Consider the following 14,883-nt stretch of genomic DNA (forward strand, 5'->3'; position numbering starts at 1 on the left):
AACTCACGGCCAGAGTCCTCCAAATGTCTTCTCTCTTTCTCTCCGTCATCCTTCTCTTCTAAACCATAACCCGAACCTCCGTGTAACATCTACACCGGGTCACCCGGTTTCTTATATTTTTTTTGTGTATTTTAAAATCTCCTCTTGACGAATACGATATTATTGCTGTTTCTCTAAGAGTTTGATTCCGGTCCAAGAAGACGTTGTGGTTCAGGTACGACTCAGAACAAATTCTTTCGTTAGCTGGAGCTGGTCACTTAGTTTCAAACCTTATATCAAACTTTTTTTTTTTTGGTTCATTTCTGAATTTATTTTTGCTGATTGAACTGTTGCATTCTACTTCATTCATTACTTCTATGATTGATTGTTTTAAATCGTCGTTCTTCTGATTAGTGGCAAACAAAACAAACACATTACCCCAAATCTTTATCCATTTTTACTGACCAACAGATCAACTCCTAGGCAAAAGGAGAATTTTCAGTCTTTCTTGGAAATCTTCATTTTTTTTTCTTTCATATCAAAGTTTCTCTGGTCTTGACTACTGTTTTTGCTACTTTACTTTTGCTTTTTTTTTTTTTTTTTAACTCGACAAGAAAGAAATAAAGAAAGAAGAAACTGTGTGTTTTCTTTCTTTTTCTCTAATAAAAATTAAAAAAGAAAGGCGATTCAGAAATAATCAATTACGTTTTTTCGTCCTTTTGCTTCCCCAGCATTTACTCTGATTACTACTCTGACCCTGTAACGCTGCTGCTAAATCTCTGCAGCCTTGATGGGCTATATAAGGAAATAATTACTCAACCCTCAGCTCAGACATACACACGCTTTAACCCTTTAGTAAACATACTATCCATTACAAAGGTATCATAAAACTCACCCCATACTTCCTCATTCAATGTAATACCTGAGATTTTTTATTTATTAATACATAAAAAACATTAAATATTTTTACATACTTTGGATTCGATTCATTTTTTCGACATGCATTAAGATTTGGTCCATCATCATCACTTGAACCCAACTCTTTCTTTCTTGGTTTTAGCTCTCTTTTTTTTCATACACGTGACTGCTAAAGATTCTATTTTGTTGCAAAAGTTCTTTTCTTTACTTCTGGCTTGTAATAAAATTCGAGTGTGTCTTTTTTTTTTGAGTATTAGATTAAAACAGTATTTTGGATACGAGCTAGTGATGAGAAGAAACACACATATTGTTTGTTTTTTAGCACTTATATAGAATTGTATAATGCTCTCTAAATATTTTTATATCCAATATTTAAATGTCAGAAACTTCGGCTTGCCGGAGGAAATAATTCTTTAAAACTTTTGATTAATGTGTTGTGTGTGTGTGTGTGACGAGGAGATGGGGTCTTTTACTTGGGTATTGCTGCACAACAAAGCATTTACACACTCAGTTTGGCTCTTCTCTATTCAGACCACTTTCTTTATTAAAAAAAATAAAAGAACAAAATACTTATATAATTATATTTCTTTTCTTTTTTAAAATATCATCGCTTGTCTCTATCATGATCATATATCATCAGATAGATATTATTATTATTATTCAAAAGACTATAATTTGATCTATTCAGGTGCCTCGACAATCGTTTGAGATTGTTTTTTTTCTTTTCTTTTCTTTCTCTGTGGTCCTCTCCTCTCCTCTCTGATCCCCAAGTTAATCTTTGAACACTTTTGTCTTTATCAAGATATTGCCCCTAATTATGAACCTTCATAGCGTGGCTTTTTTTAATTATATACTATAAAAAAAACTTGTACCTCTCTCCACTTTGTTTCGTGAGTTCCTTAATTTCTTGAAATGTTGACATAAAATATGATTCTTTAATCTGTATGTGTTTATATATACAATTTATTCTTTTATATATACATGTTTCCGGAAGAGAAGACGATCATTTGTTCAAAATGTTTATTTATTGGGTTTTTTTACTAACTTTTCATTAGTTGAGTTGCTTATCTAATGCTATAATTAATTAAGCTCTAGCAATCTAGCACCACTTACCATTTTTGTTTCCTTTAGATATCTATCTTTATTTATGAATGATGAGTAGTGGTTGGCTTGGTTGCGATGTTTAATACAGTGTGTTTATGGTTATTAATATAGGAGTTTAAAAGGTTTAAAAGGCAGAGAGCATAAAAAAGAGTGCAAAGATGTTTACTTGCATAAATTGTACGAAAATGGCTGACAGAGGTGAGGATGAAGAAGATGAAGCGCGTGGGAGCACCACTCCCAACACTAAAGAAGCCGTTAAAAGCCTAACTACACAGGTCTCTTTCTCTCCCTAAAGAAAGATCAATTCTTTCCTTGTTTCATTCCTTAGCCTCTTTTTGTTTTTCACTTTATTTTGTTGCTTTTTTTTTTTTTCTTTTCCTAATTGCCTTGGTCGTGAAACAAACAAAACCCACAGAACCCAAAATTGAGAAAAATGGTCCTTTGTGAAACTGTTCTAACAATTGTAGTGAAAAAAAATTATATAAACAGTTTTTTTTTGGATGATAAAAGTTTTGAAATCTGGCTGTCAAGTACAAAAGTAATAGAGAGGTTACTGTAGTTAAGGCTGCATGCAGGTTACAAACAAAATTCGGATCTTTTAGAAAAGATCTTACGGGTGGTGATGCAACATCACTTCCCTCCTTGGAATCTCTTACAAATCTATCTTTAATAGGTTATGTCAGTGTTTATTTTTTTCCCCTCCCCTCTATGTGACTAGACATTAACTGGAGCAACAATTAGTACAAATAATTAAAACCTTCAAAATTATGTTTCACGTTGAATTTTAGGATTACTAGTGGCTGATGATATGTGTGTGGATATTATTTCATTAAGGTTAAAAAGGCTAATGGGAGTCACGCCTTGTGTTGAACATGATTTTTGCTTGTTATTGAAGATTGATCTATATATACTTTCCTAGAATAAGTCCCTAGTGGATTCTTATTTAGACATGAGAAAAAGAAGAATTTTTGTGGTGGGGCAAGTATATATATGTATATAGTAAATCAAAAGAAGCAAAAAAAGAAGTTATGATTATGTTCTATTCACGGAGAAGACAAGATGAACTATATTTTATGTTTCAAATTATATCAGATCTTCTTCTAGCTTTATTGGTGCTCTTTATGAATGATGATAGTAGACTCCTTTTTTTCCTAGTTGGGATAAAAGAAAAATCATCCATTTCTTGACTCATTTTGTTTCATGGCAGAAGACTTTTATTACTTGCTTACTGTTTGTTACCTGTTCTGTCCAAGTCAAACATTATGCTGTCCAATGATCGCCTAGTACTATGTTGTGTGTATAAGATTATAATTTTGTCAGCTTTCTTTTGGCATGGATGCTATATGCAGATCAAAGATATGGCGTCGAAATTCTCCGGTACTCATAAACCAAGCAAGCCAACTCCGGGCTCCTCGAGTAGCAATTTGAGGAAAGAGCAGAGAAAGTTTCCGGATTTTGACACTGCATCAGAAAGTGTTCCATACCCTTATCCGGGTGGAAGCACTAGCTCCACTCCGGCTTGGGACTTACCAAGATCCTCCTACCATCAATCTGGACGGCCATTCACATCGATGTATGGTGGTGAACGTGAATCCATCTCTGCTCAGTCTTGTGATGTGGTACTAGAAGATGACGAGCCAAAGGAGTGGATGGCTCAAGTAGAGCCAGGTGTTCATATCACATTCGTCTCACTTCCCAGTGGAGGAAATGATCTTAAACGCATACGCTTTAGGTACATGATATAATCCATAACATTTTCAATAATAAGTTTCACTAAAGAATACAATGATTTGATGACATTTACATATTTGTTGTAGCCGGGAGGTATTCGACAAGTGGCAGGCTCAGAGATGGTGGGGTGAGAACTATGACAGAATAGTTGAGCTTTACAATGTTCAAAGATTTAACCGACAAGCCCTTCAAACCCCTGGTAGATCCGAAGACCAGGTAAGAAACAACATCACTCTATACATTACAACTTAAAAGAGATGGTTATTTATGAGTAATCTTATCTTATCTTTCAACTTGTGTTTGTTTCTTCTTTCAGTCGCAAAGAGATTCAACTTACACAAGGATAGACTCAGCAAGAGAAAGCAGAGATTGGACGCAAAGAGACAACAACTTCAGACCACCAGGCGGAAGTGTCCCACATCACTTTTATGGACCACCAATGGACGCAGCACGAATCACCACCTCATCGAGGGACGAACCGCCTTCCATGAGTAATGCTAGTGAAATGCAAGCTGAGTGGGTTGAAGAGGACGAGCCTGGCGTCTACATTACCATCAGACAGTTACCAGATGGAACCAGAGAGTTACGCCGCGTCAGATTCAGGTAAACCAAACTATACCGAACATACGAAAATCTCTTTTTAGTTTACTCAAAAACTAAATCGAAACGGGTGTTTGTTGCAGTCGGGAACGGTTTGGTGAAGTGCATGCCAAGACATGGTGGGAGCAGAACAGAGACAGGATACAAACACAATACCTCTAAGAGGAAATCAAAAGAGCCCAATATTTAATCTTCTTTAACACAACAAAAAAGGTATACACAAAATTCAGAGTTAATTTTGTTCATCTTCTGAAATTTGGAAGGAATTCAGAATGAAAACTGAATCGAAAAATTGAGTTTTAGAGATTTGTAGTTAGCAAGTTCTCGGCGTTTTGATATATATAGCTATGTAATTTTCTTAACGATGACATGAGCTTTATATGCCTTTATTTATTTGTTCATTTTATCCCATGCGTTTATTTTCAAATTTATTTTGTTAGCAGCGCATAGTATCATACGAATTTAGCTGTCACATATCCTACTCTATATAACCTTCAAATGGAGTGGAAAAAGAAAAATAATACACTTGAGAAAACATATCAAAAGACTTTAATTGTAACGCAAAACCCTCTTGAATCACAAGACTAGTTCTGCTTCAGCTTCAAGCCTTTAAAACCAAAGCTCTGCTCATAATTTCTGTTAATTAACCAAATGGGATATGGAAATGTAATCGATACAGGAAAGGGAACTAGAAATTGAATGATACTTGTGTGGCTTGTGATGCACGCTACGGCATCTAGGGATGCTCTATGTTTGCTTAAGCTTGATGTTGTACGAAGTTCCGGTTGTGGAACTGGTGAGGGTAATGCTCTCAATCTATTGTAAGGAAGAAAAAAGATCGATCTTTGTTTCTTTAACAGAACAAAACATATCTTGGAGACAATGCTTCCCTGCAGCCATCCTGATCATAAAACAAGATTCATGCCAAGTGTAGCTTGAAACCAAATTTTGGCTTTTACATAGAAAACAAAGCATCTTAGATTCAAATTTAGCTTTATTAAACGCAATCAGATTACAAAAGAACAGAGAGAATTATGGTTGACTTAAACCAATGAACGAACTGAGAAGTATCAACTGGAAGTAGAGAACACACGCAACTCTTTGAGCCTTAGCATCTAAAGATGATAAGAAGGAATCGTTATGAACATTAAGCTCAAGCACAAATCTTAAGAGAACAAAAACTATTCAATTAAATTCGATTTCACAATAATCAACAAGTAATTCGATTACACAACTTTGGATAAAAAGTTTAAAATCTATCAGTACTACTAGTAAATTACTAAGTTAGATAAAAGGAAAATAAGTAAAAAAGGAAATATAAAAGAAGAGGAAATTATATATATATATATATAATTTTTTTTTTTTAGAAAAGGAAGTAAATAAAATAGGAATGAGCGAATTTGGGATAATATGAAAATAAAATTTAGTAAATAAATAAATAAATAAAACTATAATCATAATAACTCTATAAATAGGGTTATTATGTTAAGAGGTTTGATCAAAACATATAAGAAGAGAAGTCGTATAAGAAAATCCCCAAAAAATTAACTCGCCGTAAGAAAGATGGACCAAGAAGAATCACTAGAGAAACAATATGAAATCCTGAAGGACCTGGAAGAGTCAGTAGGTAATCAAAACGACATTGCTCTGAGATTGACTCAACACGTGATCGCCACTACCGCCGGGAAAACCTCCAACCTCGTCTTCTCGCCGGCGTTAATCAACGTCATCCTCAGTTTTATCGCCGCCAGATCTTCCGGAGCCACCGCAGACCAGATTGTCTCTTTACTCAGGGCTTCTTCAACCGATGAGCTTAACGCTGTCTCCTCCGGGATCGTCACCAACGTCCTCGCCGACAGCACCGCGATTGGCGGCCCGACGATATCGGCGGCGAATGGCGTTTGGATTGACAAGTCTCTCCCTGTGGACCCTTCTTTCAAGGATCTCTTGCTGAACTCGTACAAAGCTGCTTTCAACCAAGTTGACTTTCGCACCAAGGTACTCTCTCTTTGATCCAAATAGACCTAACTCTTTTATAAATTTACTAGGGATTATATTGAAGTTTAATATTAATATATTTAATAATTAAACTAATAGTGACATGCTTAGATATATAACATAGTGACATGCTTAGATGTAACATCGTGACATGCTTAAGATGTGTGCTTGTATATAAAGTTCTAGAGATTATACTAACATGTTAAGATTTTGTGCTAAAGTATACACAAGGCTTTTGACTTTGTGAAATCAAATCACAGATGTTGATAGCTGTTTTTGTTGGGTTGTTTTGGACAGGCTGATGAAGTGACTAAAGAGGTGAATTCATGGGTTGAAGAGCAGACAAAAGGACTCATCACTAATCTTCTTCCACCAAACTCTGCTTCTGCTCTGACAGATCTCATATTTGCTAATGCCTTGTTCTTCAATGGAAAATGGGATAATCAATTCGATCCATCTCTAACAAAAGATTCCGACTTTCACCTTCTTGATGGAACCAAAGTACGTGTGCCCTTCATGACCTGTAACTCCTTCGGATTCCATCTGGATGTTTTTGAAGGATTCAAAGTCCTCGATCTAGAGTACAGAGGAGCAAGTCTCGTAGACTGTCGTATTTTCTCGATGCAAATCTATCTCCCTGATGAGAAAGATGGCTTGCCTGCAATGCTGGAGACATTAGCTTCTACTCGTGGATTCTTGAAGGACAACAAGGTCCTTCCTAGCCACAGGGCGGGTATCAAAGAACTCAAGATTCCAAGGTTTAAATTCGATTTTGATTTCGAAGCCTCTGAAGCACTCAAAGCTTTGGGTTTGGAGGTGCCATTGTCCACGATCGTCCACAAGTCTTGCATCGAGGTTGATGAAGTGGGATCGAAAGCTGCAGCTGCTGCCGCAGTAATGTATATTGGCGGCTGTCGTGGTCCTTCCCCAAAGAAGTATGACTTCGTGGCTGATCATCCTTTTCTATTCCTCGTCAAAGAAAACAGAAGCGGACTGGCTTTGTTCCTTGGTCAAGTTATGGATCCTTCTATTCATTAATTTGTGTCCAAAGTCTCGGAACTATAGAATTTTTATGCCAACTGGTTTAAGATTTGGAAGAAAAAAATTGAATTTTTAGAGATTTCTGGCTAGTTACCTATTTCCTGGCGTTTTGATATGATTTTTATTTTTGGTTTATTTTTATTGTTAGAGATTTCTAGCTAGTTACCTATTTCCTGGCTTTTTTATTTTATATATTATTTTCAATTTGTTTTTTTAATACTAGCATAGTATCATGCGAATTCAGCTCACATATTCAAATATTGGAGAGGAAACACACGTACGTAGTTGCCAAAACCATCCTGATTCCGGATGCCTTTTCAACTAAGGCTCTATCTGATTTTCCTAAACCAAATGGGATATCGAAATGTAACCGATGCATGAAAAAGAATTAGAAATTGAATGAAACTTGTGTGGCGTGTGATACAAGCTACTGTAGCAGCTTCATCACCAGCCTATCGATGAAGTCATGAAACGGTCTTCCTTGGGAAAGCACTGGCTACACAATGTATACACGAGAAGCATCGTATAGTAAGAACTAAGAAGGAATCACTATGAACATAAAGCTCAAGCACAAATCTTAGCAGAATCCTCTGTCTCCGTTCATCAGCAAGATCCGATCTCCTTTTCCGGCAACGGCATCGATTCCCGCTGAACTGCTGAACTGTTGTATGTTTTCCATTATTAAAATCTAGTTTCTTTATAAAAGAAAAAACAGTCTTAATAGAACAAAAACTATGCTATTGAATTCGATTTCATAATTTTCTGGTATCGGATCAACAGATAATTCCAGTATACAACTTTGGAAAAAAAGTTTATAATCTATCAATATTAAATTACTAAGATGATAGATAAAAGGAAAATAAATAAAAAAGAAATATAGAAGAAGAGAAAATTATATTTATTGTTAACTAGAAGAAAAAGAAATATGGTATCGGGTCCAATTTTGCAACCGTACCAAATAATAAAACCTTTTTTTTTTGGGATATAAATAAATAAAATCTTCTAGTAAAATCTTCAAATTTAAGTGAATTTGGGAAAATATGAAAATAAAATTTAGTTAATAAGATATAAAAAGGGCAACTATAATTAATTATAATAACTGTTTAAGTAGGGTTATATATTGTGTGAAGAGGTTTGTTCAAAACATTTAACAGAAGAAGAGAAAGATGGACATGGACCTCAAAGAATCCCAAAGAGTCCCAATTGGCTGCCTAACTGACCTTAAAAAACCAGTAGGGAATCAACACGACATTGCTTTGAGGTTGGCTCAGCACGTGATCAACACTACCGCCGGGAAAACCTCGAACCTCGTCTTCTCGCCGGCGTTAATCAACGTCATCCTCAGTTTTGTCGCCGCCAGATCTCCCGGAGACACCGCAGAACAGATTGTCTCTTTACTCCAGGCTTCTTCAACCGATGAGCTTCACGCTGTCTCCTCCCGGATCGTCACCACCGTCCTCGCCGACAGCACCGCGATTGGCGGCCCGACGATATTGGCGGCGAATGGCTTCTGGATCGAAAAGTCTCTCTTTGTGAAACCTTCTTTCAAGGATCTCTTGTTGAATTCGTATAAAGCTGCTTTCAAGGAAGTTGACTTTCTCACCAAGGTACTCTCTCTTTGATCCAGATAAACCTAACTCCTTGGTAAATTTACCAGGGATTAACATGCTTAGATGTATGTAACACTGTGACATGCTTAGATGTAACATAGTAACATGCTTAGACACTTAGATTTATATGTGTGCTTATATATAAAGTACTAGCTAGGGTTTATACTAACATGTTAAGATTTGTGCTAAATGAAGTATACGCGAGGCTTGTAATTTGTGAAATCAAATCACAGATGTTGATAGCTGTTTTTGTATATATGTTTGTTTTGGACAGGCTGATGAAGTGACTAAAGAGGTGAATTCATGGGTTGAAGAGCAGACAAATGGACTCATCACTAATCTTCTTCCACCAAACTCTGCTTCTGATCAGACTGATCACATATTTGCTAATGCCTTGTTCTTCAATGGAAAATGGGTTGGACAGTTCGATCCATCTCTAACAAAAGATTCCGACTTTCACCTTCTTGATGGAACCAAAGTACGTGTGCCCTTCATGACCCGTAGCTCCTTCGGATTCCATCTCGATGTCTTTGAAGGATTCAAAGTCCTCGATCTAAAGTACAGAGGACCAAGCCTCGTAGACTGTCGTATTTTCTCGATGCAAATCTATCTCCCTGATGAGAAAGATGGGTTGCCTGCAATGCTGGAGAGATTAGCTTCTACTCGTGGATTCTTTAAGGACAACAAGGTCCTTCCTAGCCACCGGGGAGATATAGGAGAACTCAAGATTCCAAGGTTTAAATTTGCTTTTGATTTCGAAGCCTCTAAAGCTCTCAAGGCTTTTGGTTTGGAGGTGCCATCGTCCAAGATCTTCCACAAGTCTTGCATCGAGGTCGATGAAGTGGGATCGAAAGCTGCAGCTGCTGCCGCATTAAGAGGTGCTGGAGGATGTGGTTTTCGTGTGCTAAAGAAGTATGACTTCGTAGCGGATCATCCTTTCCTTTTCCTCATCAAAGAACACAGAAGCGGACTGGTTTTGTTCCTTGGTCAAGTCATGGATCCTTCTATGCATTAATTTGTGTCCAAAGTCTCGGAACTATAGAATTTATATGCCCCTCTTGACATAGTAGACCTTTTAAAGGGAGACGGGTTTTAAATTCGGAAGATAATATGATTTTTATAGATTTTTAATTACCTAGTTGTCGGCATTTTGATATGAGCTTAATGCCTTTATATATTGGTGCATCTTTGTCCTTGAATGCTTCAAGTGGATATATTATTTTCAATTTGCATCATGCGAATGTCACATACTCTACTAAAATCTTCAAATGGAGAGCAAAAAGAAAAATAATACCCGTAAGAAAAAGAAAAAAAAAAAAAAGAAAACAAAACACAACGTAGTTGCCAAATCCAAATCCTGAAGCCTTTTTAATTAGCCAAGTCCCTGATCATAAGTTTCCTAAACCAAATCGAAATGTCATGGATGCAGGAAAGTAAAATCGAAATTGAATGAAACTTGTGTGGCGTGCGATGCAAGCTACTGTAGCAACTGCGTCCATCAGCCAAATGAAGAAACCAAACGGTCTTAATTGGGAAAGCATTAGCTACACAATGTATCTTTTATAATTCACAGAAACATGAAATATATGATTTAAGTTAAATATATGACAATCACTATGATTTGTTTTTTTTCATACACACAAAATGTAAAAAAAGAGTCTAGACCAGCCCTGGCTCTTAGATACTACCAGATACTTTGCATTCATCTAGTAGATTAAGCAAGTCGTGTTCGGGCGCACTGAGCGAAGGCAAGAACAGACGGTTGGTATTGCATTGGCTAGTCCCTGATGGAATTGTCACAGAAACGTCAGATTCTTCATCCATCCCATCTTGGACAATCGCTAAATCACCTCGTCTCCTCATCGAAGAAGCCGACACTCTCTCTTTCCAGAGTCTCCCGTCCTGTGTGATCGTACAAATAAGAGTAAAGCTTTCCGCAAACACTCTTATCTTTGCAGTTTCCACAATACAGAAACCATTTAAAAAATTTTCTTGCAAGTTTTTCAAGAATCATACATTGAGAATGGACGGCTCGGGTAGTGGACATTGGATCGGCTGATCGTTGTCTAAGGGCTCCATCGGGTGATCCACCGGTTTAAACTCTGTTGCTACTTCGATCCCATGAGTTGAAGCGGTTGCGGTGTTAGTTGAAGCAACAGGATCAGATCTTGGAGGCAATGTTTCCCTTCCATCCTGACCATAAGACAAGATTCATGTCAAGTGTAGCTTGGAACCAATTTATGGCTTTTTCAGATAAATTAAGGATTCTTAGATTCAACTATTGCTTGAAATCTAATCAGGTTACAAAAGCAGATAATAGCTTGAACCTATGAAAAACATGCTCAAAATATTCAGCTAAAAATTTAGAAAACAAGCAACTCTAAGAATTAAACAAAACTGAGAAGCATCATACTCTATTCTCTAAGAAGGAATCTTTATGACCATAAAGGTCAAGCAATAATCTAACAGAACAAAAAACTCATGTTCCATATAACCATCTCTACTGGAATCAGACAAGCAAATAGAAAAGAGAGCTTACGATGGCACTCTGAGTTCTTCTATGGCCGCCTCTAACAACAGAGAATCTTGAGAAAATACCAACCATGCTATTGAGATGAATGAATCTTATCTTAACTTTGAATATTACAAGATGAAACAGAGACAAAAAAAGAAAAGAAAAGAAACTTGTCCTGAAGATGAAGAGTATATATAGATTCTCAAAAGCAGAGCCAACAAAGATTAGATTGCTTCTTCAAATCTTATAGAGAATATTGCAGTGGACTTTCTCAGAGCTTTAAAGCCTTTATTAAGCTTTGCTTGGGTTGAACAGATTCTTCTCTCTGTTATAATTATGGCTTCTTTCTTTCTTTGGGTCTCCTCTTGATAATATTCTCCTTCAACAACTTTTCTTGGCTTTGAAAATTAAATTAGTATAACTATTAATTGATGATTCATCGCCTTGTTATAAAAATGATATAAATTCCCTTATTGGAAAATGACAAATTTTTGTGGTTCAGCTATATTGTTATTTGCAGAATAAAGTATTTCATTCAATTTACATCGAGAAAGCTACAAATCAACTAGACGGATTATTTATTTTAATAGTGAAAATGACTATAATAGTTTTAAATTAACTTATTTTAAACCAGCTCTAGTGTCATTGGAATGTTGTATTCTTATTTTCTTTTCAAGCAAGAGTTTCCTCTTTTTATGTTTCGAAATTTGGCATCTACTATTGCAGCAAACATCAACCAGAGTCATTAAAAAACCACAGTCTTAATCGAATGAGTTGCTCTATGTCAGTCAGATCAACGGAGGGTAGAGTTTCGTATAAAGAAATGTACATACCTAACATCACCAGGCTGTCGTTTACCAAGATTGAGCAAGATGATTGAAAAGCCAGTCCCTAATAACTGAAACCGTAATAAAGAAAAAAAAAAAAAACCAATCAAAGGAAGTAAAAAAGAAACGACTTGCTAGGGAGATCAAGTTTAAATGATAACAAGATGTCTCGTGAACGCATATCCAATGGCATTGCGAAAATATGAGACATTGTACGTAATCCAGACATGGAAGATGAAGATGACTTACAAATATAGTTCCCACCGGTGGGCAATAGGCGCCAAGATAAACCATAAGGTGGTAATAACCCACATCTTCAGACTTAAAGAGAAAAGTCCCATTATCTAGAGTCATCACACAACACAGATCGATCAACTTTTGTTTCATACTTTCTTGGAAATTGTAGACAATGCATGTGAGATACTAAAGAACTCACCTGGAAGCTTTAACTTGTTACGCAGAAAGTAATATATAAAGCTTCCTCTTCCACCGGCTTGCTGACGGTGGGAGCTTAAACTTCTGCAATGGCAAAATAACCAAAAGAAATCTTAGAACGTCAGAAACAAGAAACCAGAGTTAAACATCAGATCAAAGATATAAAAATTCACCAAATCATCATCATCATCATCATCATCCTCAAAGGTCTCAGCTCCAGCTGGTTGCTTTGGTATTACAGCAACGATCAAGGAATCTACACAAGAGACTTATGCATAATCTAAAGACCCATTCAAGAAACACAGATAACGCTTATAACATTCTCAGCAGAATCTTTGTTACCTTTGTCCTTGAGTGTAACGTATAAATCATCTCCATCTTCTTCGCCTTGCAATGCCAAAAGAACCAAAAGAGATTTTAGAATGACAAAATCTAAATTTTACTAGGGGTTATATCTTATCTTCTTTTAATTAAAAAAGAAGTACATTTGAAAAAATGTCCAAAATGTCTAGCCTATTTACTAAAATTGCCACTGAATTAAGCTTTGTGGAAAGCGTTAATTGAAATTTATAAGGGTAATTTTGTCTAAATAAAAACAGAAATCGCAGATCCAATTGAGGGTCCGCGTGTTTTTCCTCAAACCGACCCATTGAGTCGGATCCTTCAAACGGGCATCACAATTAATTGTTTCTTGGATTGTTTACTGGATTTGGATTGTTTGGTGGATTCTATTTGAATCGGCCTCGATCCTGCAAAACATACCAAACAAATCATTGCAAATAACAGATTATAATCTTCCAAATATCACATTATTTTGAATTTAATACCGCAAAGTTAGCTAAAAATAGCGTAAATACATATCAAAAAATAATACTCCTTCGTAAACCCTTAATGATAGTATCACGTAATTAACGATTAAAACAGCCTAAAATTAAATTGGAATAACCATTTTCGTGATTCGTATCTTTGATTTCCTACTTTCTCTCCAAGATATTCTCATATCACCTAAACCATAAACCTAGACGCTACCTTCTCTATAAATACTAATCTTTAATCGACTACTAGACAGTCTACACTCATCAAGCAAAAACCTATTCCAAACTTTACTCGGCTCCAGCAATAGCTCAATTACTAGCATTCCTTAGAGATGTCAAGCCGTAGAATCCCAAGCATTCACAAGACCAAGGTATATTTCCTTTTTTGGTCAAACCACCAAGGTTTATTATTATAAAGATAATGTTTTTCTTAGTTTGTATTTTAATTTTTATGTTTGAAAGCCTCTTTGTTATAATCACGTATCAACAGTAACGTGTATATCCACAATATTTCTTCTTTTCTCATGATTTTTGTTTTCATTTCACTTTTGTAGACACCACCGACAAATCGTGAATGCTAGCCAAGTTAAATCTATGCCTTCAGATGTAAATAAAACAAAGACTTTCAACTTATCATGGAACTACCTTGAGGAAGACCACACACGTTCGACCACCTAATTTTTTTTTTTATTCTTAAAGTTTGTTATTATAAGGGATGGATTGTGGTACTAACCTTTTTCGTCAGTTTTATATGGAACCGGTGTTGCTTCTAAGTTCTCGCATACGAAAATGTTCTTCTCCGCTTAAGAACAATCTGTTCGAGTTTCCTTTTCAATTTTTTGAGCTTCGAATCTTATGCAACAAATAAAACTATATGCTCTCACATAACAACCTACTATCTCATTAACAATATACATAGTTCTCTTTCACCGCATGCGCACAGCTCATAACAACACTAAAATCAAAAGCTTATTTACTACCAAATGTTGTGTTTCAAAATCCAAAAGCATTGTCATAGTCATATGACTCATATCTGGCTCATGTCGCAACAATGTAAGCATTTAGACTAAAGGTTTGACTTATTCGTGTCTCCACTTAAACTATTATATTTGTCTTTTGATTTTAATTTACAGGCTCCAACGCAAAAGAGAAAAGACTATTAAGCAGACGCCATAATGCTGAACAAACTTGATTTAATATACAAGCTGATATGGTTGTTGGATTTAAATCTATTTTGAAGTTGGACGATGTAAGCTTATGCCTTCAAGAGACATAAGCTCTTTTTAATGGTTATAATAAATGATGTTTTT

At 35.9% G+C, this 14,883-nt stretch overlaps 5 protein-coding genes across 9 annotated transcripts; 3 read left to right on the forward strand and 2 right to left on the reverse strand.

Annotated features, from left to right (window-relative positions):
* The first annotated feature begins 25 nt into the window (after positions 1–25).
* On the forward strand, positions 26–4,738 carry LOC104785989 (protein Brevis radix-like 1). 4 transcript variants are annotated; one of them, XM_010511290.3, is made up of 7 exons: positions 26–214; positions 765–858; positions 2,113–2,276; positions 3,351–3,733; positions 3,819–3,948; positions 4,049–4,335; positions 4,416–4,738. In XM_010511290.3, the coding sequence occupies exons 3-7, from the start codon at positions 2,160–2,162 to the stop codon at positions 4,492–4,494; spliced, it is 996 nt and encodes a 331-aa protein (XP_010509592.1). In that variant the 5' UTR covers positions 26–214; positions 765–858; positions 2,113–2,159; the 3' UTR covers positions 4,495–4,738. The 4 variants fall into 4 exon arrangements, with proteins under 4 accessions (XP_010509592.1, XP_087305768.1, XP_010509594.1 ...); XM_087449642.1 differs by having other exon boundaries at positions 2,124–2,276; XM_010511292.3 differs by lacking the exon at positions 765–858.
* Positions 4,739–5,828: 1,090 nt separating this feature from the next.
* Positions 5,829–7,586, forward strand: LOC104785991 (serpin-ZX). The gene is made up of 2 exons (XM_087452789.1): positions 5,829–6,330; positions 6,628–7,586. The coding sequence occupies exons 1-2, from the start codon at positions 5,896–5,898 to the stop codon at positions 7,366–7,368; spliced, it is 1,176 nt and encodes a 391-aa protein (XP_087308915.1). The 5' UTR covers positions 5,829–5,895; the 3' UTR covers positions 7,369–7,586.
* Positions 7,587–8,522: 936 nt separating this feature from the next.
* LOC104788982 (serpin-ZX-like) lies at positions 8,523–10,216 on the forward strand. The gene is made up of 2 exons (XM_010514739.2): positions 8,523–8,978; positions 9,256–10,216. The coding sequence occupies exons 1-2, from the start codon at positions 8,538–8,540 to the stop codon at positions 9,994–9,996; spliced, it is 1,182 nt and encodes a 393-aa protein (XP_010513041.1). The 5' UTR covers positions 8,523–8,537; the 3' UTR covers positions 9,997–10,216.
* A 272-nt stretch (positions 10,217–10,488) lies between these two features.
* Positions 10,489–13,202, reverse strand: LOC104785992 (uncharacterized). 2 transcript variants are annotated; one of them, XM_019245757.2, is made up of 8 exons: positions 13,101–13,202; positions 12,932–13,014; positions 12,760–12,842; positions 12,573–12,667; positions 12,330–12,394; positions 11,521–11,894; positions 10,998–11,174; positions 10,489–10,883 (listed from the first exon to the last, which is right to left on the reverse strand). In XM_019245757.2, exons 6-8 carry the CDS (start codon positions 11,584–11,586, stop codon positions 10,659–10,661), a joined length of 468 nt encoding a protein of 155 aa, XP_019101302.1. In that variant the 5' UTR covers positions 11,587–11,894; positions 12,330–12,394; positions 12,573–12,667; positions 12,760–12,842; positions 12,932–13,014; positions 13,101–13,202; the 3' UTR covers positions 10,489–10,658. The 2 variants fall into 2 exon arrangements, with proteins under 2 accessions (XP_019101302.1, XP_087369385.1); XM_087513259.1 differs by having other exon boundaries at positions 11,521–12,394.
* Positions 12,117–13,408, reverse strand: LOC104788983 (uncharacterized). The gene is made up of 7 exons (XM_087512215.1): positions 13,405–13,408; positions 13,101–13,145; positions 12,888–13,014; positions 12,760–12,842; positions 12,573–12,667; positions 12,330–12,394; positions 12,117–12,210 (listed from the first exon to the last, which is right to left on the reverse strand). The coding sequence occupies exons 1-7, from the start codon at positions 13,406–13,408 to the stop codon at positions 12,117–12,119; spliced, it is 513 nt and encodes a 170-aa protein (XP_087368341.1).
* Positions 13,409–14,883: the final 1,475 nt, after the last annotated feature.

This window comes from Camelina sativa, chromosome 5 (assembly GCF_030686135.1).
Source record: "Camelina sativa cultivar CO46 ecotype springtype chromosome 5, ASM3068613v1".
Lineage (NCBI taxonomy): Eukaryota > Viridiplantae > Streptophyta > Magnoliopsida > Brassicales > Brassicaceae > Camelina > Camelina sativa.

What these genes read in the sequence shown, in the direction of transcription:
- LOC104788983 (XM_087512215.1), bottom strand. An exon ending in CGTTACACTCAAGGACAAAG is followed by an intron (nt 13,015 to 13,100) that starts GTAACAAAGATT and finishes TCTCTTGTGTAG; the next exon opens with ATTCCTTGATCGTTGCTGTA. An exon ending in ATGTTTAACTCTGGTTTCTT is followed by an intron (nt 12,843 to 12,887) that starts GTTTCTGACGTT and finishes TTGCCATTGCAG; the next exon opens with AAGTTTAAGCTCCCACCGTC.
- LOC104785989 (XM_010511290.3), top strand. Translation starts at nt 2,160, where the DNA reads ATGTTTACTTGCATAAATTGTACGAAAATGGCTGACAGAGGTGAGGAT. An exon ending in TTAAAAGCCTAACTACACAG is followed by an intron (nt 2,277 to 3,350) that starts GTCTCTTTCTCT and finishes TGCTATATGCAG; the next exon opens with ATCAAAGATATGGCGTCGAA. An exon ending in CTGGTAGATCCGAAGACCAG is followed by an intron (nt 3,949 to 4,048) that starts GTAAGAAACAAC and finishes TTCTTCTTTCAG; the next exon opens with TCGCAAAGAGATTCAACTTA.
- LOC104785991 (XM_087452789.1), top strand. Translation starts at nt 5,896, where the DNA reads ATGGACCAAGAAGAATCACTAGAGAAACAATATGAAATCCTGAAGGAC. An exon ending in AAGTTGACTTTCGCACCAAG is followed by an intron (nt 6,331 to 6,627) that starts GTACTCTCTCTT and finishes TGTTTTGGACAG; the next exon opens with GCTGATGAAGTGACTAAAGA.
- LOC104785992 (XM_019245757.2), bottom strand. Translation starts at nt 11,586, where the DNA reads ATGGTTGGTATTTTCTCAAGATTCTCTGTTGTTAGAGGCGGCCATAGA. An exon ending in GAAGAACTCAGAGTGCCATC is followed by an intron (nt 11,175 to 11,520) that starts GTAAGCTCTCTT and finishes TCTTATGGTCAG; the next exon opens with GATGGAAGGGAAACATTGCC. An exon ending in CCGAGCCGTCCATTCTCAAT is followed by an intron (nt 10,884 to 10,997) that starts GTATGATTCTTG and finishes ACGATCACACAG; the next exon opens with GACGGGAGACTCTGGAAAGA.
- LOC104788982 (XM_010514739.2), top strand. Translation starts at nt 8,538, where the DNA reads ATGGACATGGACCTCAAAGAATCCCAAAGAGTCCCAATTGGCTGCCTA. An exon ending in AAGTTGACTTTCTCACCAAG is followed by an intron (nt 8,979 to 9,255) that starts GTACTCTCTCTT and finishes TGTTTTGGACAG; the next exon opens with GCTGATGAAGTGACTAAAGA.